Source organism: Protopterus annectens, chromosome 3.part0, assembly GCF_019279795.1.
Source record: "Protopterus annectens isolate FY-2018-M chromosome 3.part0, PAN1.0, whole genome shotgun sequence".
Taxonomy (NCBI): Eukaryota; Metazoa; Chordata; order Ceratodontiformes; family Protopteridae; genus Protopterus; species Protopterus annectens.
Genome location: NC_056731.1, coordinates 1,355,762,737 through 1,355,787,043, shown reverse-complemented (window position 1 = coordinate 1,355,787,043; position 24,307 = coordinate 1,355,762,737). Strand labels below are relative to the sequence as shown.

The 24,307-nt window shown below is 39.8% G+C and overlaps 1 protein-coding gene across 1 annotated transcript in view; it reads left to right on the top strand.

The window, feature by feature from the left end:
* The window catches only part of LOC122796743 (cytochrome P450 7B1), a 777,380-nt gene extending 755,042 nt beyond the window's left edge, over positions 1–22,338 (top strand). Inside the window, exon 6 of the mRNA XM_044065451.1 lies at positions 21,641–22,338. Within this exon, the coding sequence (XP_043921386.1) occupies positions 21,641–21,934 (294 nt within the window). The 3' untranslated portion in view covers positions 21,935–22,338. The remainder of the gene's footprint in view (positions 1–21,640) is intronic.
* The last annotated feature ends 1,969 nt before the right edge of the window (positions 22,339–24,307 follow it).

Sequence of the window (24,307 nt, the reverse complement as noted above, 5' to 3'; positions counted from 1 at the left end):
ACCTCATATTGGGGTGGCTTCAGCATTGCTACCCCCTGGAGTTGCCTGTTCCTTTTCTTCCTTGTCTCAAGCTTGAGCTTCAGTGGTGGATTCATCAATTCCCTCTCAATCCAGGGTTTCCTTTTCAAGCTCCAGTTCCCACTCAGGAGATTTTCATGGATGCCTCAGGCAGGGTGGGGTGGGTGGGGGGTCCCTCTTGTAGTCCCCTAAAGGTCCATGGTCTCTAGACTTCTCATCAGGGGCCACATCATATCAGTATAAAATAGATGAGAACTCCGCTTTTAGCTCTACAGGCTTTTCATTCCCTCTTTCATTACTGACTCTCAAAATCTTCACCTGCTGTAGCACAGTGATGTAGTATGTCAACAAGCAGGAGGCACCAGGTCCTATTTGCTTTGCAGACTGGATCTTCAGGTCTGGGATCTAGCTATCCAGTATCACGTGACTCTTCAGGCAGTTTACATTCCTCAGAACACAATCTAGTGCCAGACTCTTTAAGCAGGTGCAGAACACAAGCTTACAAATGAATGCTTCACAAAGATGTGTTCCTGGACATTGTCTATTAGTGGGGTTTTTCATCAGGTAGATTACTTCACCTCCCACTCTGAACAGGCACCCCACTACTAGAAAATCCTATGTGCCCAAATGGAAGTGATTTTCTGTCTGGTGCTTCTGTCTTACTTGTGTGATCTGCTCCATGCTGGGTTGGCATATTATTCAGTTTAAGCTTACCTATCCTCAGTTTATGCTTGTCTGCCCTTGCATCCTCCTCTGGCCTCTAGGTCTGGGGTCAGGTAATTTTTTTAATGATGTCCTTCATATCAGGCTTCACAGGAAGTGTATTCTGCCTTCTTGGACCTCAATTTTGTTCTTGAAAAAGTGACCCAGGCTCCTTTTGAGCCTGCTTTTTCAGCTTTCTTAGAACACTTACTTGAAAGACTGTTCTTCCATTGGCTGTTACTTAAGCCAAGAGAGTATCTGAACTTCAGGTTCTCATGGCTATTCTTCCCTTTTTATTTTTTCATAGAGACAGGGTGTCGTTTATGACTAATCCTTCTTTTATGCCCAAGGTGGTCAATGAGTTGTCCTTTAATTGTTTTATCAATCTCCTTTCCTGTTTTACTTCTCCGCACTCTGCTAGTGAGAAGGTTCTTCACACCTTGGATTTGCATACATACCTCAGATATTATTTAGATAAAATTAAAGTTATATGTAAATCTGAGCAGCTTTTTGTTTTGTCTCATTCCAGAGCTTTGGGTTTGGCTGTTTTTTAAACAAAAGATTTACTCTTGGATTTCTAAGGCCATTTCTTTCTGCTATTCTTTTCATGGCAAATGTCTCTTCTCATCCATAAAGGCACATTCTACAAGGGCAGTTGCCTCCTCTGTTGCCTTTATTAAGTTTCTGGATATCATTTCTATCACTGAAGCTGCTACGTGGTCCTGTGCTCAAACTTTCACTAAACATTATAAGTTGGATGTTATTTCCAGGGCCAGAGCCAGCTTGGCCAGGGCTATTGTGCATGGGCCTGGGGAGGGTTCCTCAGCCATTTCTTCTCCCAGAGTTTCTCTTGAGCTCTTATACTTTCCCTTATGTAAAGAATACTGCAACAGTGATATGGAAGGACATAGTACACTTGTGTAAAATCTTTCCATAACAGTAGATGTCCTTCTTTTCACTGTTGCAGTATTTGCTCCCAACCTCCTTCCCTGTCCTGGCTCTTGCCTTGTGTTCTGTTTCTCTCCTAGCTGAGGGGCTCTTTCTCTCTTCTTCCTTTTTCCTTCTGGAGGCACATGTTCCTCTTTATCTCTGAGGGCGTTCTGTTTCTCCTGGGGCTTCTTTTCAGTTCTGAGTGTTTGCGTCCCTACATCACCTTTATGCCCTACATCTCACAAGGGGAGCATATGTGTGACTTACTGCGTCTATAAGAGCTGAAGGATTTGGTGTACTGGGTGGATGTTGGGCTGTCCTTGGGAGGAAATCCGTTAGGTGAAGAATGCAACAATGAAGAGAAGGACGTCAACTGTTATGGTAAGATTTCACACAACTGAACTTTATTCAGTGACATAGATGGGGTCGCAGCATGACTGGGCTTACTGTGCTTTTCAACTTAGAGCTTCAATTGACTCAAGCTGCCACTGACGAAACCAGCATATTTGAACATGTCCTGACTGCAGGAGTAAACTGCAAGTTTTTTGTCATCTACTTTCCAACCTATGAGAAGATACTCCTACAAGAATTCACTGATTTTCTTGTTTACTCTCTGTTTTATCAGTGGGACCTTATGATCTCAAGTGATTTTAATGTCTGAGTTGACAATGTGTCTGTATCTCTCACTAAAGAATTTCTCTGTATTATGAAAGGATTTGGGTTTGCTGAGGACTGTGGACATAACTGAAACATGCCATATGGTTATCCATAACTTTGGAGGCTATTTTTACCTCAAAGTCTGTTTTCAGAGACTTAACTATTTCTCTGATTCACTTGTTTAGACTAATCAGGGAATTTTTGCTCTGTTGTGCTGTTTCCCTCTCGCTTTTTGACAGGATGTTTTTCTTTTGTTGTACAACCTATTAATACCAGGGGTCCACCAAGGTGGCTTCTTTTTATGGTTTGACCTGGGATTATTTTGGTCTGGTGCTGCCGTTTATATGGTCATACAGCAGTTTTGAGAACACCTCTGCATAGGTTCCTGTGTTTTCTGGATTTAGGGAAGTTTGGAAACTAGCTACACTGTCCATTAATAGGGTCTATGTTATAACATCAAAGTCTTAAAACTTTGAATGTTATAATATCGAACCATTTTGATCGAAAGACTATAACATCGACCACTCAGAATAGCAAATTTTTTCCCAGGGAAAAAATTTGCTGTTCTGACAAACATACACACAACACAAGTACACCAAAATAAATAATCCACACACATGCACTTTACAAAACCCTGCATTAAACCATACATACACTACTAGCTATCCACTTACCTTAACCCAACCCTAACCATAAGGTCCCTAACTATCCAACACTCACTTTACCCGCTCCCTAACCCTAAAGTCCCTATCGCACACTCACCTTACCCGCACCCTAACCCTAAGGTCCCTATCGCACACTCACCTTACCCTCTCCCTAACCCTAAGGTCCCTATCGCACACTCACCTTACCCACTCCCTAACCCTAAGGTCCCTAACTATCACACACTCACCTTAACCCAATCTGTTCGCACACTTACCTTAACCCGGTCCGTAACCTTCACTCCACAGTTGAGGAAATAGTGAAGCTGCAGAACCAGCCCACCGAATACTTTCCCTAGGAAAGTATTCGATATTCTGCAGCTTCACTATTTTCAGCATTCGGTGCATAGGGTTCGATATTATAACATTCAAAGTTTTAAGACTTCGATGTTATAATATAGACCCCCATTAATAGGGGGTAATTTACCTTAGAGAAGTTCTTGCAGTTTTTGGAGTTAGATGGGGAGACTAGTTTTAACTTTATTTCAAGGGAGATTGCTTTGTGATCTCATCTTACCAGTGAGGACATCACATTTGGGGGTGCTACACTCTCCCATATTTGTGAGTACCAAATCTATGATATTTGTTCCCCTAGTGGGAGTGCAGACTAGCTGCTCCAGGACATTTGAATTTACAAAGTTAAGAAATCTTTTGGCCTGCATGCCAGTAGTCGTGTATGCCTCCCAATTAATGGAGGGGTAGTTAAAATCACCCATGAGTATGGTACTGGGCTGGACAGTGAGTGATTCTAGTAACTTCCAATATAATGTATGGTTTTCCTGATTCATGGTAGGGGACCTGTAGCTATCAAAAATATGGTAATGGGTTTTTCCCATGGTTAGTTGGACATGGTGTAGCTCAAGCATGTCATTGTTTGACCAGCCTTGAGGTTTGCTTATCCTTTATGTAGATAGATACATCTCTGCCTTTTGCTCTTTCATGTTCATTGGGTGGTTAGAACATTTGAAAGGCATTATAGCCATTTACTGCTGGAGTGCTTTCCATGGCTTTGAACAATGTTTCAGTAACTGCACAGATGTCAGCATTCTCCAAGATGAGGAGAGTTTCTAGGGAGTGCAGTTTCTTGTTGAGACTCATAACATTGATCAGTAACCGCTTTTAGCTTGTTCTGAGTAGCTTTTGTTATGTTGCAAGGCTTGTCTGTTTGGCAATGCCTAAAAAAGTCACTGTATGGTTGGATAATGTTTTGGCAAATATCCAAAAGCCTTGAGGTGACAGGTGAAGACCATCCCTGGGAAACCAGTGTGGCCTGTCTACCATGTCCTCTCAAGCTGACAAGTATTTGACCCCTTTGGAATGACATCAATAGCTAAGCCAACTGACAGCAATCATTTTCTGTTGGTATTGTGGCATCATCCTTGGAGACAGAAGAATGCTGCTCAGTGATAGGCTCATACCTGCCTGTGACGTATTCTGAGAGCTTAGTCACGTCTGTATTCATATAGACCAAGAAGGTTCATCTCAGGTCATTCATGCCCACATGGACTATGATCAAGTCGTACTGGTACTTATGGTCTGATTGCTTGTGGGATCTGATGGATCACTGCCCTTGACAGGCAACTAACTGTAACCTTCTCCTTATCCTGCCTGGTAAGAGGGACATCAGTGTGTCTCACAATGGAGCCTCCTATGACCAGAATATTGGGTTGTGGAGTGTTTTGCCTTATGGACTTCGTAGTTGAGACACAATGAGATGTGGCTTTATGTGTTGTGATAGGAATTATCTTTGCTTGTATACAGGGTTTCAGTAGACTGAGCCTAAGAGGCCTTCGAGATTTGGGTAAGTTACATGTGAACACTTGTGCATATGTGGGTCTATGTGTGTGGTCCTTTGTGGGTGCAGTGGGTGATGTATTTGAGTTGCTGACAACCTGTTTCTTACTTTTTGTGTCTGTATGTGAGAGTCTAGCTTCCAGTGCCAATGTGTAACAACATTTATCACATACTGTATTTGTCTGTTTCATATATTACATAATATTTCATATGTTACATAAGGCAATTGCTACACTTCCTCAAGATGCCCATGTCCACCAAGCTAGATGTAGAGATAGCAGGAAAGTGCCCATCCATGGTTGCAGGTACTAGTGTATACTTGCAATGAATAGGAGTAGAGGGTGTTTCTAACCACATGAGGGAAATGTGCTTACTTGATATAATCTGCAGCTAACCTAACCAGCAATGCTGCCCAGCACCCAAACCGAATGCCCGCTGAGCAGCGATAGTCCTAGGTGCTGTAATAAGGTAAGGTAGACCTAAATAGCCCCAACTAAATGCATAAATGCTGCTCACCACACAAATTAGTTGCCTGTGAGTAAACCTGGATGGAGGTAAAGTTTCAAAGTGATTTTTATAGGGAAATTTCCACTTCTGGTTATTGCCTGTATACAAGGCACAAGGAGAAGCTTTTTGCAAACGTGAGGCTTATATACAATCAGGAAAAGCAAATACTACACTAACTTTGTCCTAAAGCCAATAAGCTAAGTACACAATGAGCTTTCTGCCAACAGTTCTAAGCTCAGATAGGTGAAATCAGCCCTCTCCTGCAACAGGCATGCAGACTTTGACCCTCTTAACGTAAAAGGACTGATTTGGAGCCCAAGTGTTAAGATGCCTAATACTAACTAAAAAACACTAGATACAGCATATTTCAATACAGAATACCAGCCCTTACAGCAGTTTGAAAATACAACTTTAAACTTTAAAGAAGTGCAAAAAACAATAAGTACCTCTCTTACTGTGCCAGCTATGATACCTGTAGCAGTGGAAATGGGTAAAAACATTTTTTTATGGAAACAGCTTGTTCCAGCCATTTTTTTCACAAAATGTTTTAAAACATACTGAAAACATTATATTCATGTTTTCTTTACAGATGTAATCTGGAGGTTTGTTACCAAGTTGTAGATGTGCTGGTACTGCAGTGGGGCATTGTGTAAGATCCAAACAGTACAGACCTGTCAACCTTACTTGTATACTCTGTAAATTTACAGAGCAGGTAATAATGAAATTTATCCTTGAAGACATTGCTGATTTTCTGCAAAGAGACACAGAACAGTATAGATCTCTATCATGGAGGTCTTCTCTCCTTAATGTAATATGTTTCTTCAAAAAAGTAATTGCTGCAGTTTATGAGCAAGAGTTCACACATGTCAAAGCTGGACCTTGCCAAGGTACTTAGCATAGTAGCACATTATACAAATAAAACTATGCTTAATTTAAACATTTGCAACAAGAAGCTAATGGCCTGAACCACAGTCTTATTTTTGTTAAAACCATCATGAACATCTAAGGGTATTTAGAAAAACGAATAATGTGACTTAGCAGAGGGAAATATTGTGAAGAGGTAAGAGCCACGTGGCCTGACAGGGATTAAGCATGCATGGGTGAGAGCATAGCAGGATCATGTCAGGTGATAGTGCTACAAAATAAGTCATCACAGCCGCAATAATTACAGTAACCATGCAGCTGGTCTGACCATGCTATGAGTAATTAGGTGACTCGAGAGAAAGTGGCATGCAGGTAGCATGCCAGATGCTGTGTACGTTTTCATGTCTATCAAAGAACCCAAAAGCTGTCACATGGGCCTACTGGACAGCCAGAACAAGGGGACCACAACAAAGTGTGAAGTCATTTTTATCATATAAATGAAGAGGAAATGTGGAGATAGGATAGGCAGATATGGTGGAGAGCAAGTAAATACATAGACAAATAATTTGAGGGAAAGCTTGTTGTGGGCAGGAGAAATATATGCTTTTTGTGGCTACAGGTGCCCTTTTTATTTTTAAGAAAAAGAGTAGAGGGGGGTTGTAGCAAGGAGAAAGTGCTGCTATGGTGTAAAGTAAGGGGGAAGAAGCAGGACAGACAAATTATATGACATGGAGAAAGACGTACAGAGGAGGAAATGACACAGAAGAGGAGGCAACAGTGAAGAGACATCAACTGACAGAGGGTGGATGAATAGTGTGGAGAAGGCCTGGACTACAAACAGGAGACAGCGAGTGACATAAAAGGATGACAAACACAGTGGTGGGGGATGAATAAGAGTGAAGAGAACCTGACAAACTAGCTCAGAAGGGAATCCATGCAGAAGTCGGTCACCTCAGTGGCTGACATCATAGGTGGCTCCTCTTCTGGTAAGCCACTGTTCGGTGCTGCCCGACTGCACAACTGTATCAACTGAAAGAGAGGTTGCACCAGAGTGGCAGTACATGCATTCAGCTAGCTGTCCACCTCTGTCATCACCAGCAGCTGCACTTCCCATTGGGTGATCCAAGAGAACCTCTCAGCACCACTGTCAGATGAGGAGATTTCACCCTCCCACCTCCTGAGAAGTGTTCATGGATTTCTCCTGCAAGTCAACCAAGTCATCTTCCAAAGGGTGAACTTTGTCATTCTGCTGAGTATTAGGCATGGGTACTGCTAGAACCCAGCAGTAGAAACTTTGGCTGGTGCAGAGCTTGATGGTCACTAACTCAGAAGTTCCTGTACCACTGCTAGTGCAGAAAATACATTGAGAAACACAGAACAACAAAGCAGATTAGAAAACACATACACACACAAACTCATCAGCTTAGTAATATGTACTACAGTTTATTAAAGTAGTACATTACTTCCAGAAATACACTTCATTTACCCCACTGCCAGGAGAGTTTGTCATGCCTCCTCTGACAGACCATCTTATTTTTTCAATTTCTAGAGGTGCTAGAAAACATAAAGGAAACGGTACTGAGAATAGCACATCCCTGACAACAAAAGGTAATCATAGCTACAGTTGCTACATCTACTATACAATGCCAAACCAAACACATGCTTACGAAAAAGATGTCTCCCCCCAAACTCCTTTTCCCATTGTCAGAGAAGGTTTGGATGACACCTCCACAGGTTATTATGTTTGTGCCTGTAATTGTCACCAGAGTTGGTGATGCCAGTCAGGGTAAGTTGGTGCCAAGGCATCAGTTTTGTAAAAGTAGCCCTCATACTCCCCAAGCAGGTGGTCTCCATAGTCCCTGTGCAGTGGCACCATGCTGGAGGATAGATGTGTATTGTACAATCAAATGCTAACCTTATGCAGATGGCATCCACTGTTCTGGAGACCACTGCACTGTCCACACTGTGCATTGCTACATCCACCCCTGGGCATGGCCAACTCTTATGGACATGGCTAATGCTGTCCCAGTACAACCATGGGCTAACCCCACTGGGTAAGCTAATAATGGTCCTGCAGTTCAGTTTGGACGCTCTCTCCTGTATGCCTACCATGAGCAGCACCTTTCTGTAACCATTCTCATAGGCATGAATGCCAGTATTCTACTTGAACTCCACTTGGGTGGGCCACATTGAAGTTCTCATACATGCTTTTCGTGATGGTGATATGGCATACCTTGGACAGGGTGCCTCCATTCTTTACACTTTCAAGTCATGTGATCAAACAGGTAGCATTCCACCCATGAAGACTGCATTTTCCAGTGATGGGGTGCAACCTCTGATTCCTAACTCCCTCAACCTCCTAGCCATGGGTGTGGCTGCTGCATCCACCACCTAAACCCTTCTATCAATGTTGGTGCTGCTATCCTAAGTCAGAGTGCCCAATTTCACCTGTGGAAAAAAAGATTACTGTGCTCTGTCCACCCCTCTGACCTGTGTGTGTAAAATAATGTCTGATATGCAGCATAGCCAGACAGTGCACTATGATACATATCCTGCCTTTGTATTGTAAATATCCATTTTGTTCTATGTTTGTCTTTTCACAACCCATAGTTGCCTCTTTGCAAGTACTAGAATGCATTCCTCCCACCGCTGCCTTTCATGTGAGTCCACAGAAACAAATTAGTTTGATGAACTCTCATGCAGTCCTTCCGCTGCTGCCAGAGGTGTGTCACCAAGTTGTAACTGTTTTGTAGCACTGTGTTATGTAGCATATCACAGGCTGCAAACATAGCTGGCTTTAGGCACCAGCAAACCCTGCTGTCGCTAGGGGCTCCCTATTCCCTGGGGGCCCCCAACCACAGCAAGTTATCTTATCCTGATATTTTGTAACATGTCTGTCAAACCAACAAAAGCTAGTACAGCATTCTTGTATACTTAATAAACCACATGGATAATAACTCTTATTTATACCTTCTTTAAAATTCAAAGATATTTCTGGTTGTAGTAACAGTATTATGTCAAGTAACAGGCATTAGAATTCCATTAAATATTTTACGACTTACATATTGCCCGTGGCTTAGTTAAATCCTGCTATTGGACATTTACTCCACTAAAACTAGCTACATAGCCAGCTTTAGGTCCCTGCTATACCCGTGGCTGCAGGGGGCCCCCTTAATCATCCTTGAGTGTGTGGGGGCCCCATAAAAGCTGCCTCAGGTTGGCAAAAAATGAGGAAGAAAAAAATTTATTAATTTACTAATTATGCTCTTTGACCTGAACATGGCTGTGATATGACCTTGTTAGGATAACAATAATAATGAACATGAGCAAGATAAGCACTGAAGAGATCAGCAACCCAGAGTGACTTATCGCAGTGCAAATTCTGCATTTTAAGAAGAGCTGATGCTTCCGATCACCAAGCATGATTTTCTCTTTCAGGGAATTTTATAAATAGAAGCAGAACACCAGATACTTGCAATCCCAAAAATAATAGAATAAAGGCTCAGAATCAGGACTACATTTTAAATATTACTCTAATTTCCTTAAAAAGTTAATAGAATAACACCTTTTGCATCAACACATATTTTTGGACAATAAGTATAAAACTCAGATGGCAGGATTGATTGACTGTAATCCTGAATGATTTACCAGCAAATCAAACTTTTTGCAAAAGAGAAAGCAAATGTATCAACAAAATCAGGGAAGGACTGTAAAATCAGGGACAGTGACAGGTATGCATTACTGCCCAATGAGGTAAATAAGTGACTTACCCCTGCTGCTATTTGACGACTGCTAAACAGTAGTCACTGATCTGGTGTGGCAGCACCAGTGTGGCACAATATATTGCTATTTGCTGAAATAACTACAAAACTAGGACTGCTATGGCTTATGCATGTGTGTGTGTGTGTGTGTGTGTGTGTGTGTGTGTGTGTGTGTGTGTGTGTGTGTGTGTGTGTGTGTGTGTAAAAAACATCAATGATTTTTGAATGTGCACGCACCCAATAATGCCAGGACACAGACATTATTCTTCTGGGTATCAGTAAAAAATGTAATTAACAAGTAATTATATTTCAAAAGTAAGACATAAGTTTTATCACAGAACATTCAGACACTTAGATCTTTTTGGAGTCTGGTGGCCTCCACTCACCAGACTGTATAAATGGATACTGGGGGCTCCCTTAATCATCCTTGACTGTGTGGGGACCCCCACAAAAGCTATTGCTGGTTGAAGAAAAATGAGGACAAAAAAGTATCAATTTTCTGATTGAGCTGTTTAACCTGAACAATGCTGAGATATGACCCTTTTAGGATAAAGCTGATAATAGCCTCTGGTTTCAACCACACCCATTCTAAAACTAGCCCTGTTCAAATTTGTGTATACAGAAATCTGCTGGGGATCTGGGGATTGTGTGCTTATTACAACTTTAATTTTCATCACAGTCAAATCTTAGAGGTGTGCACATGATGTCATTATAGCTTGTGATTGAGCTGAGGACAGTGTGGTCATTGTTTATTTACTTTTCTCACAGACCTCAAAGGTGAAAAAGAAGGTTACTATTGCTTGTGTAGGGGTGGTGTACTGTCTAAACGCAAAAAATTAGAATATATTACTGAAATCATTCTCACAATCACACATCAGGCACATATACATGGGGCTGACTTTGAGGGTTATGGGCGAGGAAGCATGCTATGTATACATATTTCAGCAGTCTCTTGAAATATATGGCTAAGGCAATTTAAACCCCTGCTTTCATCCTAGTCTAACACCAGAGGGATGTATAGGCAGTGACTGTCTTTTGTGGGGGTTAGGGAAGGAGGCAGTATTCCCAGATAAGACCTATGTATTTCCACAACTGGCTTTTTAGTTTATTGTGAGCTACCATTTTGTCAGCTTTGAACATTAAGCCTTGGGCACAATTTATGTCTTCCTTGAAAGAAAAACAATAAGACTGAAATTCTTTTCTTTTTCATGATTTTTGTTTAGGCCACCATTGGAGAAAATGCTGAGAAAATGCTCTAAAATGCATCCCCAGGGCACATACGTATATAACCCCTATGGCTTTGGGGGCACCAGCTTACTTGAGTTATTTCCTAAATAGTTATTACTGTGCTGTCTTAGTCAGGAAAGGAGTGCTGAAAAGATGCAAAGAAAACTAAAACTGAACAGTCTTTCCTTAATAATAATTTATGTTCAAGCCATTATTGGATGAAAAGGTTGTGTAAAAAGAAAAAAAAAATTAAAATGCACTTCAGAGCATATAGAAAGTTATGGCTTCTTGAAAAACCTGAGCATAAGGCAAAATGTGATAAAAGGAATAAAAAAAGTAATGTGTATGGCATGGGGAGCCAAAAGGGGGTGGGGGATCAGTGGAGAGGACTGGAGGGTGTGCGGGGGGTGTTGAAACTGTAGGCCTAGTCAGCACTTCATTTAAGTCCAGACCTGTACATATAGTTGTTGCAATGTATCATTGTTGCAACTAAATGCCAGTAACTGTAAGTGCCCCTTTGTTAGAAAGGTCAACAAAGTGTGGTATATAAGCCTGATGTAATGTAACAGCTTGTAGCTAAGGTCTGTCTGTGCGTACTACTCCTGAAAGTTTGCAGCACAAACTAAAAGGTTTATTAGGAGGTGTGGCATTGACAGGATGATCTTTATACTGGAAGGGCCTAGGGGGCCCCCAAATTGACATTTGCTGGGGGCCCCCAAAATGCTAACATCGATCCTGGTTGCAAATATCTTGCTGCAGGTCTCTGCAGAATATTGCAGTGTGCCACCATATTTATCTGTACAGTGGAAGTAGGCCTTCAACAGTCTGAACACTGTTTAATGGTATTCATCATCTGTAACAGTGCAGTGTCGTATGCCTTTTCTGCCATGGTCTGGGGGTTGTAGGTGAGGGTCATAAGCCACAGTCTAGTTTTATTCAGCATCCCCTGCAACACACAATAATGCACACAGTTATGAGTGATTTGCTTTCTATATTCATGGGACCAAATTGTCAGGGTCTCTGTTAGTGGCACTATTTACACCTAGCAACTACCTGACCCTGTAAAAATTCCCTACATGAAATGCTGGGATCGGTCGCATGTATGGCAGAGGCAGGAATCATAGAAACTGCGTGGATAGTACTGACATGCATTTTATATAAAATTCTGTGCACGGCCTACCACATGGTAGTTGATAGACTGGACGCCCTTCCAGTTTATATACCGGATGCCATACAGATCATGTGTTGTCTTGATGGCAATATGGCTGCAGTCAGTGGTACCCATGACCTCAGAAAAATGGGCTACATCATAGAATGCCTATGTAGCTGTGGTTTTCACCTCTGCTTTCAGTGGGAACCAAACATATTCTTCCACAAGCCACAGCACCAATCAGGGAACTGTTGTAGGATTTGCAAGGAAGATGCTTATGAAACTGCTAGCATGTCCTCTCTCAGATGCTGTAAGGTCCTCTGGACGGATGCTATTACTACACAAACATTTGTATCCTCTGAGATGTTCAGTCTGTGCATCCCCTTGATTTCATGTGAGGGCATGGACTGTTTAAGTCCCATATGGTGTGGCTGATCACACGGTATATTTTGATAATGTCCTTGTCATGGTAGTGATACCATGTCAGTCAATGGCTGACTGTTCTGCCAGTATTAGGGTGGAAATATGCAGCTTCATGGATACTGGGTCCCAGTGTGGCTAATAACACATATTAACCCGCTACAGTAGATACTGCCACTGGCATCTTTGTTCACATGATATACTGTTCACCCAAAAATCACCATGTCTTACCACTCTAATTTTATATGTTTCTGAATCACACTACTGTGTTTTATTTCATTTGATTACACAACAGCCGTCATTGATATGCTGACACTCACTTCCATGTCAATTTGCAGTTATGTTCATGCAATGCCTACCTGTTTATTGTTCCACTATCAAGGCTGCAGTGCATGCATTTCTGTTCCACATAATGCACTCAGCTACTTGTTTTCTAAGTTCATCTCTTGCTTCTTCTAAGAAATTAGTGATCCTGTTCTTTGAGAGTCATAGTCATTGATAAGACTGTGTTGGAAATGCAATGCAAAAACTAATAAAAATCATTTTTCAGTATCTTTCATGGATATCTTTTATTGATATCCATCAGCTGTATGTGTTTTTTTGGCTCTGACAGTAGTTTTGTCACATTAATTCTACTTCCATTGCATCTGGTATGAATTAAAAATTTAGGCCTTGCAAAAACTGTTGATCATCAGTACAATCATCCTGTTACCCACAGCTCACACAAAGTACTGAAAAGCATATAACCACACTCGATTTACTTCATTCTTTTAATTAAAAATTAAAAAAATACTATGATACTGAAATGTATTCCTGAGGTTTGATTTACTAAATTCTTTAACTGTTTCAACTTCAAATTTATTTTAGTATTTGAACCCAATCACTGTCCAGACTAAAACAGTACAAATGGCAATAAAACAGTAGCAGAAAGTACAATGCAAAAAAGTCTAAAATCAGGCAGGCAGGCAAGCCCCATCACTTTCAATCTGAATATTTTACCTCCAAATCCACATTAACTTTATAGTACAACTGTAAGAGCATATTACCTCATATAAGTTATATACAGTGGATATAAAAAGTGTACACACCCCTGTTAAAATGTCAGGTTTCTGTGATATAAAAAAATGAGACCACAATAAAGGTGGGAAAAGTTTTGAAATGATTTAATGTGACCTGTAACCTGTACAATTCAACTGAAAAACAAACAAATCTGTTAAGGGAAACAATATAAAAAACAGAAAATGTACAATAAGCTGGTTGCATAAATGTGCTCACCCTTAAACTAATACTTTGTTGAAGCACCTTTTGATTTAATTACAGCATTCAGTCTTCTTGGGTAGAAGTCTATCAACACAGCACATCTTGACTTGACAATATTTGCCCACTCTTCCTTGCAAAAGTTCTCCAAATCTATCACATTGTGAGAGCATCTCTTGTGCACAGCCCTCTTCAGGTCACCTCACAGATTTTCTATTGGATTTAGGTCTGGGCTATGGCTGGGCCATTCCAAAACTTAAATTTTCTTCTGGTGAAGCCATTCTTTTGTTGATTTGGATGTATGCTTGGGGTCATTGTCGTGTTGAAAGGTGAAATTCCTCTTCATCTTCAGCTTTCTGGCAGATGCCTAAAGGTTTGGGGCCAAAAGAGACTGGAATTTGGAACTGTTCATAATTCCCCCCCACCATGACTAAAGCCCCATTTCCAGCTGAAGAAAAGCAACCCCAAAGCATGATACTGCCACCACCATGCTTCACCATGGGGATTTTGTTCTTTTGGTGATTCAAAGTGTTTTTGCGCCAAATGTAGCTTTTGGAATTGTGGCCAAGAAGTTCAACCTTTGTCTCATCAAATCAGAACACATTTTCTCACATGCTTTTGGGAGACTTGATGTATTGTTTTGCAAATTTTAGCAGGGCCTGGATGTTTTTCTGTGCAAGAAAATGCTTTCGTCTTGCAACCCTACCCCATATTCCAGACAAAGGGAGAATATGGGAGATTGTTGTCACATGTAGTACACAACCAGTACTTGCCAGAAATTTCTGCAGCTCCTTCAGTGTTGCTGTAGGTCTCTTGGCAGCCTCCTTGACCAGTTTTCGTCTTGTCTTTTCATCAATTTTGGAGGGATGTCCAGTTCTTTGCAACATCACTGTTGTCCCATAATTTCTTCAGTTTTTGATGACTGTCTTCACTGTGTACCATGGTATATCTAATGCTGTGGAAATTCTTTTGTACCCGTCTCCTGACTTTCAAAAATGAAATCCCTTTGATGCTTTGTAAGCTGTCTGTGAACCATGGCTTTTGCTGTAGCAGACAGCTGAGTAAATGTTAGAAAAATCCTACTAGGACAGCTGAACATTATTTGAGGTTAATCAGAGTCTCTCAAACTGATGGCAGGTGTGTACCCAAGATGACTGAATGCTGTAATTAAATAAAAATTGCTTCAACAAAGTATTAGTTTAAAGATGTGCACACTTATGCAACCAGCTTATTGTACATTGTTTTATATTTTTCCCCTAACAGATTTGTTTGTTTTTCAATTGAATTGTACAGGTTATAGGTGACATTAAAGGTGGGAAAAGTTTTGAAATGATTTATTGTGGTCTCATTTTTTTATTTCACAAAAACCTGTCATTTTAACAGGGGTGTGTGTATACTTTTTATATCCAATGAACCTTTAAATGGGAAAACAATCATTTAAAATGCATTTTACCTTCTCTTCCCCCTTTGGTTTGGCCATAATCCAGCAAATAATCTAAACAATCCCAAATATGATGCCAAGCAGGTAGGTGGAAGACACTTTAAACAGAGTTTAAATGGACCAGATTGAGTGCTTTCATCTACAAAAGTTTTTAAGACTGTCAGAATCAAATCACACCTCCACTTAAACCTTCCTTAATTTACACCGTACACATAAAATGTTAATATTAAACAAGTAAAATACAAATATTTTATTTTACAATGTGAAATCAGTAAATGACTTAATATATATTAAATATGTCATATCTCAGCTAACTTGATTCTTAAAATGTAAAAAAGACATATCAATAATGTTAAAATTAAACTATAAAAAAATAAAACTGTAAAAAATGTGGATCATGTAAAACAGTACCTCACCTTCCTAAGGAATAATTAAAAGACAGTACAACACATAATAAACTACAATTGCACTTGATGAGAAGCCGTTAGTTAGACTTTAACTCTTAAAAGATCCTGTACCTTACAACTGCATAGTGTTTTGAAAATTCTATCAAATAACTTTTAAAGTTTTTGCTGTCAGCAATGTCAGCACACTGTTAATGGGGATATTAATTATTAAAGCCTGGGGGGAGTAGTAGCATTAAGGTGCAATGTCCACAACACCTCCCTGTACTCAATTATGACCTCCCAGGTGCCTACCCTTGGGTTGTGTGCAACCATATCAAAAACAGCAAATTCAAATTTACTCCAAGTAATACTTGTAACTGTGTTTCTAAACAGGGCATTATTCACGTTGCCTCTGGTGATGTCATAATTATGTTCATAAATTCTCTTTCTGAGGGTTTACAGAAATCGCAAATGGTAATGTAGCTCAACCCCTCAAATCACACATATCATTTAGCTAGTTTAATATGGTATTGTACTCCCTTAACATTTATAGTACCATCTTCTAAGATGCACGGGCACTGGGTACAATAACCTCATTTCCTAGTGTCCCTGAGGTGTTACATTTTTCTATTTACTGAATTGTGGGCCTCTAACTCAAACATATTCTTTAGATTTGTCCCCTTTTGTAAATAAAACAATGATTTTTGCCTAACAAGACTTCTAATTTTGTATCAAGCTTAAGAATATCCCAGTGCTGGGTAATACTATTTCTGTAAATTAGGATGGTATTCCATATTCAACCTTGTCTGTTTGTCAAAATATTGGGGGATGTTCTTGTCAACCCTTTTCCCAATATGCATGGAAATTTCAATAACCTATTCTGAATAACTTCATCCTTGATATTGGACAAAAATATTCAAGGGATACCCTATATCGATAAACATAGCTCAGACCTTAATTTCATCCAAAATACTTGATCATCGGAAATCATCCTCGAAAGATGTACCATTTGACCAAACTTTTTTTTTTGTATGGTGAGTTACAGTTGTTGAAATGCAGGTAGGCAGTGGAGAAGTGTCCCTCTTGTGAATGGTAGAAGAAAATCTGCTTGTGAATTTAATAATATTAACATCAAGATAATAGAATCTTTGGAAATCTGGTATGTAAATCTGAAAAAGAAGTGGAATTGTTCAAATAGTTTAAGAATTCCTTTAACCTGGAAGTAGAATCTCTCCAAAATACACATATGTAATCAGGAAAATGAACATATATATTACAACAGCTCACACTTGTTTTCCCAAGCCCACATAAATAAATTAGCATATACTAAGGCACAAGCTGGCCCTATGGCAAGTTCTTCAATTTGTTTGAAATGTTCTCTATCAAAGAATAAAAAAGTTGTTAAGTAGTGTTGTTTCCATTAAATTGTTAATGAAAACCACTTCCTCACTGGCCCAATAATTACATGCAGGAAGAATTTCCGTAAATAGTTCTAGACCCTCTTCATGTGGCATTGAAGTAAAAAGGTTAACTATATCTAAAGCTACAAAAATGTGATCTGGGGAAAATAACTAATCTGAATCATTCTTAAGAACTTCCAAGGGTCTCTAAGAATGTAGCTAAACTCTCACAAGTAGGATTTCATCCTCCAGTCATTATGTAAGGCCAAAAGAAATGTACATTGGGTTGCCACTGTTGGTCTTGAAGGAGGATCCATGACATCTTTGTGGACTTTGAGAATTCCAAAAATAGATGGTATAAAAGGGTCTGCTTCAGACAAAAATTCAAACACCTGTTTGTTGATCACCTCCTGCCTAAGTTGGTCATCCAGGAAGATATCTTTTTGTAAGCTAAGCTGATCTTTTGCATGGAAAAAGGTACATATGTATCCCTGTTGTGAATAATTTTAGACATTCTTCCCACATAAACAATATTGTGCTTTGAAACATATATTACATAACTTAATTTTTTTTGCTGCCCACAATTTCAACACACTATTTATGACAATGTTATCATTCAGGCCTGGGGGAGTGACAACATTAAAACACAACATCACAGTATAGTGTGTTGAAAAATATATTGCATAACTTTTAAACTTTTTTGCATGCCCGCAATTTCAACACATTCTGTTTATGGAGATGTTATCATTAAGGCCTAGAATAGAGGCAACATTAAGGCGTAACTGCCACAACACCTCCCTGTATTTGATCATGATTTCCCAGGAGCTTGTGTTGCGTGCAACAATATCCAAAACAGAAAATTTGAATTTACCTTAGGTAACACAAGTTACATTATTCACATTTCCTCTGGTGATGTAATTATTTTCATAAATTCTCTTTTGGGGGGTCTGCATGGGACAGAGGCAGTACATAAGGACAGAGGTAGATCCAAGGTGGAATAAGGGCAACAGTTGTTGTCTGATCTGTTCCACAACCCATGTGTGTGTGTGTGTGTGTGTGTGTGTGTGTGTGTGTGTGTGTGTGTACGCGCACGTGTGTGTGTATGTGTGTCTCTGCGTGTCTGTGAAGATAGAGACTAGAAAAACATAATATGCAGTTATCTATTCCAATAATACACACATTTTGGTGAAAAACATGCTTACGTTTGTTTCCCTCAAACCCTTCTACTTTTATCTATAAACTGTGTTTGCTTGTTCTCCTACTTTTTTTTTTTTTGAAAAATGGCACCTACTTGGACTCAGTAGATCCCCTCAAGAAAAGTGATAGATGGAAGATAACAGAACTTGAAGATCTTGAGGGGATCTACTGAGTCCAGGTAAGTGCCATTTTTCAAAGAAAAATGTAGGAAAACAAGAGAACACAGTTCATAGATAAAAGGTGAAGGGTTTGGGGGAAACAAACATAGGTTCATAGGTAGATACTAGGCTATTAGCCCTAGGGCCTATACAAGCCAAGCCAAAAAGGTACCCTGGCTTTTGCCACCTAAGAAAATTATTTTCCTGTGCCCCTGTCGAGCAGAGCCACAGAGGTGATCCCCGGTGTGAATTTCCTATTTCCCATCCAATCATCAAGATTTTTCTTGAAGAGTGCTAATGAGGAACTTTGTTTGATATAGATAGGTAGTTTGTTCCAGAGTATGGGAAGTCTCTGGGACAGGAATCTATCCCTCCATTCTGTTTATTGTGGTGACAAGGTTTAGGTCCCTAGAGAATGTAGCTCGGAGGGATTGGGATTTCTTTAAGTGGAGCAGGTCCAACAGCTCTGGGTTTGACATAGCTTTGTATGTTAGGCAGAGATCGCCTCTGAGTAGGCGATATGCGATGGAATAAAGCTGGGGGGTTTTGAGACGGTCTGCGTAGGGCATCTGTTTGAGGCCAGTAATCATCTTATTTAGTATACTTATCCTCAGTATTTCTGCGGTCTTTCCAGTTGTTGTAGATGGCTTGTGAGGTACATTACAAAAGGGGTGTTGTACTCTATAATGGGTCTAATGAGTGACGAGTAGAGGGGAACAATGACCTCTTTTTTCCTGGATGAGAAACCTTTTGTGATGACATGTGCCACGCAGAAGGATTTCCTGACTACTGTGGTGATGTGATTATCAAAGGAGAGACTACTGTCCACCTGTGTCCCAAGGTCTCTTATCACACTTTCGGTGTTAAGTAGACTACCACCTATGTGGTAGCTCATGGGTACAGAGTTTTTCCCAAAGGGGATGACAATGCACTTTTTAGTATTGAGCTTGAGGTCATGGCTTTGACACTAGGCATCTGTCTTAGTGAGGCCCTTTTGTGGGGTGTCCACATTGTTAGGAGTTTCAATTATGGCTCCTAGTTTGCCGTAATCTGCGAACTTCATTACCCAAAGACCTTCTGTGTTAGCTTGTACTTTAGAAATTTAGATACCAAACAGGAGAGGACCCAGGACTGAACCCTGTGGTACTCTACTTGTCACTGGTATGAAGTCAGATATGGAGTCTGCTACTTTCACAGTGTGGGTTCTGTCAGTGAGCCAGTTCACAACCCATCTTGTGACATAGGTATTTATACCTAGTTTAGTGATTTTATCTATAATTCCAGAGTGGGGGATGGTGTCAAAAGCCTTGGTGGGATCTGGATAGGCTTTGTGAACCACCTTACCCTCGTCTACGGCTTTGGTGACTGCTTCAAAGAAGTCAGTCAGGTTTAGGAGACATGATCTTCCTTTTACAAACCCAAACTGGATGGGGTCCAGAGTTTGGAGATTACCAATGTCTTTGTTTATAAGTTCCATGATGATACATTCCATGGCCTTGCAGACCAGGCTCCTTAGGCTAATGGGGTGGTAGTTCCCGAGGTCCGTGGTGGCTCCCCCTTTGTGGAGTGGGATAACCATGGCTGTACGCCATTCAGTGGGCACAAAGCCTGAGGTGAGGCTATGATTGAACATGGTGCTTAGGTGGGGTGCCAGTTCATTCTGTAGGTCATGTAGAACGCAGCCTGGGATGTTGTCAGGCCCCATGGATGCTGTGTTCTTGGCTTTGGAGAGTGTGGTTTTTACCTGTGCAGCCGTGATTACAGGAACTTTGCATTCTTCCAGTATAGTGATGGGCCCTTTAGGCGTGGGAGGTAAGGCTAGCACTGAACCTGTCTGCCAGGATGTTGGCAATATCAGTTGGTTCTGTATATTTAGTGCTATTGTGCTGTAACTCAGAGCAGATCTGAGTGTTGCCATTGAGATTATTGACATAGCTATAGAATGCTTTGTGGTTGTCTATAGAATCAGTGTCAATTTTGTTTTCATAACTAGCTTTGGAGGATTTTATGAGGGATCTCAGCTTCTTACTGAGGCTGACCAGGGAGTTCTTCCACTCATGGGATTTTACTCTTTTTTGCAACAGTTTCTTTCTTCTGTTGTAGAGTTTGTTTATGGCAGGGGACCACCAGACTGGCTTCCTTTTTTTGGAGGATAGCATCTTGGTTCTGTTAGGGATAGCACGATCCATGCACTCGTGTAAGTGCTTATAAAGTGCATTTGTTCTGTCTTAAGAAGCGTGAAGTTGGCTTTGGAGAATTTTTTTACGGTGGTTTCCCTGATGCGGGGTGGGGGCAGGATGTGGGTGTCTAGGCTGATTAGCTTGTGGTCGGATCTGACCAACCAGGAATTGACCTCTGGTGTGGAACACCGGTTGCCCATGTTGGTAATGACCAGGTCTAGGATATTGCTGCCCCTGGTGGGGGTGTGGATAAGTTGATCCAAGGTGTTGGAATTTATGAATTCCAGAAAACGTTGAGCAAAAGGGTTGGTACATGAGTAGTTTTCCCAGTTAATGGTGGGGTAGTTGAAATCGCCCATTATTAGGGTGTTGAGTTGTACCCTAATATTTTCCAGTGTATCAAGAAATGATGAGTGGGAATCCTGGGGCATGGTGGGGAATCTGTAGCAAGTTACAATTTGGATTGCGGCCTTGCCCAGAGTTAGTTACACATAAGCATTTTTTTTCTACCAAAAGGTGTGTATTATTGGAATAGCTTTCTAGATGAAGCAGCAAGCTTTAAAACAGTAACTCTGCTCAATATCTCAAGATACAGATGTAAATATGTTTTATAAGGAGAGAATACATTTTTATTAATTAGGATCTGAAGCTGATTATATAGATAAAGAAATGGAAAGGATAAATGAAATAAGGGATCCCTTTCTGTTGTCAAAATATATATTTTCTCTTCATAGTCTTTGCACTGAAATTTTGAGGATTTGCTTGCTCTAGTTTTGAAATGCCTCCCTCTGGTAAAAGTTATGTTTTCACTATTATTTAAGATTCCATGCATATCATAAAACAGAACTTTTATAGAATTCCAACAAATAATTTTTCGTATCTAATTTCAGATTTACAAATTTGATCGTTTCGTGGAAAATGGGAAGGAGAAAACAACATTCTATAAAAATGGGAAAAAGCTGCGGTACTATCTGATGCCTTTTGGCTCCGGAGCCAGCATGTGTCCTGGCAGATTTTTTGCAGTCAATGAAATGAAACAGTTTCTGTTTTTTATGATCACTCACTTTGATATGAAACTGAAGGAAAGTGAAACCAGAGTAGGACTCGAATACAGTCGTTCTGGTCTTGGCATTCTATTTCCAGATTCTGATGTTGACTTTCAGTACAGAAGAAGAAAGCCATGAAAATAATTAATGTGAGATTTGCATTAGAACTGTTTTCTTTCTGTATTAATGTAGGAAGCCTTCATAATGAGAATGAGGCTAATGTGATTTAGTAGAACTTATCTTCAGTGGAGGTAACTCACAATCCTGTGTTGTGCCATAATGAAGGTGAAGTGATAAATGAATGTCTGTGGTGTGAAAGGAAATTGTTTTAATTTGTTGTGTAATCTTTAGTAAATTACAGAATGTTCTAATTGTAGAAAATGTTAAAAATTTCCTTTTAGGGGAAAATAAACAACTGCAGTCAGAAGAAATATTATCTCATAAATGGCTAGCAGGTGGTACCTAAAAAAGCTGTACATATAAGTGTGTGTGTGTGTGTGTGTGTGTGTGTGTGTGTGTGTGTGTGTGTGTGTGTGTGTGTGTGTGTGTGTGTGTGTGTGTGTGTGTGTGTTTGCGCATGCGCCCGCGCTTGTGTGCATGTGAGTGTATGCACAACAGTATGTTTTCAATTCAATTTGCTAAACTGTGTTAGAGCAGATATCGCTTGCACCGATTATCTATGGATTTAGTTGTACACTAATTCAGAAGTATCATAATGGGACAGTGTTTGAAGTCCTAAAATATAGTTTGTATAGCTGTTGCAGTGATGAGCTAACAAGTCACTGATTTACATAACATTCCTGAAACAGTTTCTAAAATATATTTTTTTTAAATATAGATTAATGAAAGCTGAAATCTAACAATGTGAAAAAACAATGATCTTGTTAGCATTATTTTGCATATTTTGCAGATATCAGTGTTAAATAACTGAAAACAGGTTAATCGAAATCTTGTATAATCACATCTGAATGGGACAAAGTTTGTCGAGCTTGATATTTTTTTCTAAAATAATGTCCAAATGATGTCTCCTTCTTGTGCACTGTTGCATTATAAACACTGTAGAGCCTATGGTTGTAGTTTGCTGTATATAACTTCTGTAATCAAGTAGTTGTGGGGAATATAAGAACCCCTTAACTACAAAAGCAACCCAGTCTGCACTTCAGATATGACAAAATTTACTTTTGAACATTTCGTCACTTTATTTAATCCTAACACCTATTTGTGTAACATTTATATTTTTGTAAATAAACAATTAACTTTACTTTCATCCATTGTAGATAGATCATTTGTAGTTTTAGTTTTTTAAAATGATTCTCTTATATTACACAATTTAGTAAATGTAGCAGCATTTTAAAATTACACTAACTGATCTTTTTATAAATCATTATATTTTTTTTACTGGCATTGTTTTACAGTGCACTGTATGTTATCTGAACCTGCTGTTACTACAGAGCCTTCAGTTATATGCCGTTGGGTAAATATTTTACTAATGTTGCCTGGTGGTGTAAAATATGTGTTGCCTAATTTTTTTATTAGACTGTCTTTTTTCTCCTCCACATCTGCCAACAACCAGCTACTGCTTTCATCAAGGCAGCCATCATAGGGTTTTTCTTTAGCCCAACCATTCCCTTTACGTGCTGCAAGATCCCAAAAGTTTGGAGTCCATTGAGGAGGTACAAGTTTGTCACTCTTTTCTGAAAGTAGCAGTATCCCCAGTAATTCCACTACTTTCTAAGCCAATGTTTCTGTCCATCACTTGTCTCCATTGGAATTGTAGGCAGAGTAGATGTCCCAGGAAATCTTCCCCCAGCCCTTGCCCCTAAACGAGGTTGGAAGGATCTGCCTCATCATTTCTCTCCCTCATCCATTGTTGCCTTCAGCATCTGGGTTACTAATCAAACCTAGGTCATCATAACCATAGTCAGAGCCCCATCCCTTTGTGCTACAGTCCCATGACACATACTGCCTATATATGTATATATTTATTTATATGTTTATATATCCCCCTATATACACAGTATAATTGTGCAGGCCAAGAACTATGAACATAGATTTTAAGTATACAGTTTCTGAATATACTACCTGGTTATTTATGTCACCTCATATATATATAGTGAAATGCTTCTTGTTGTCATGTTCTTGTACCTCTGATAAAGTGATGTTTGACATAATCAGGTTCTTTATTGGTTCACATCCCACATTGCTACAGTAAGTGAGAAACATGCATATTTAGACATCCTAAAATGTTAAGATTTTATGTTGGGAAGCAAATATAAGTCTTCATCAGAGGTACCTCCTCAGATTAGAATATTTACTTTCATTTAATTAATATCATAAACTTGACTTATATGATAACATTTACCCATGGCATATGTTGAAATTATTAAGGTTTCTGAGTGATGTCAGGATTTTAGTATATTACCATGAAATCTAAGGCTAAGAATTTCATAAGCTTGTTCACGTTTCATTTTGTAAGTGCTGTAACTTCCTGCTTTGCACGTATATAATCTT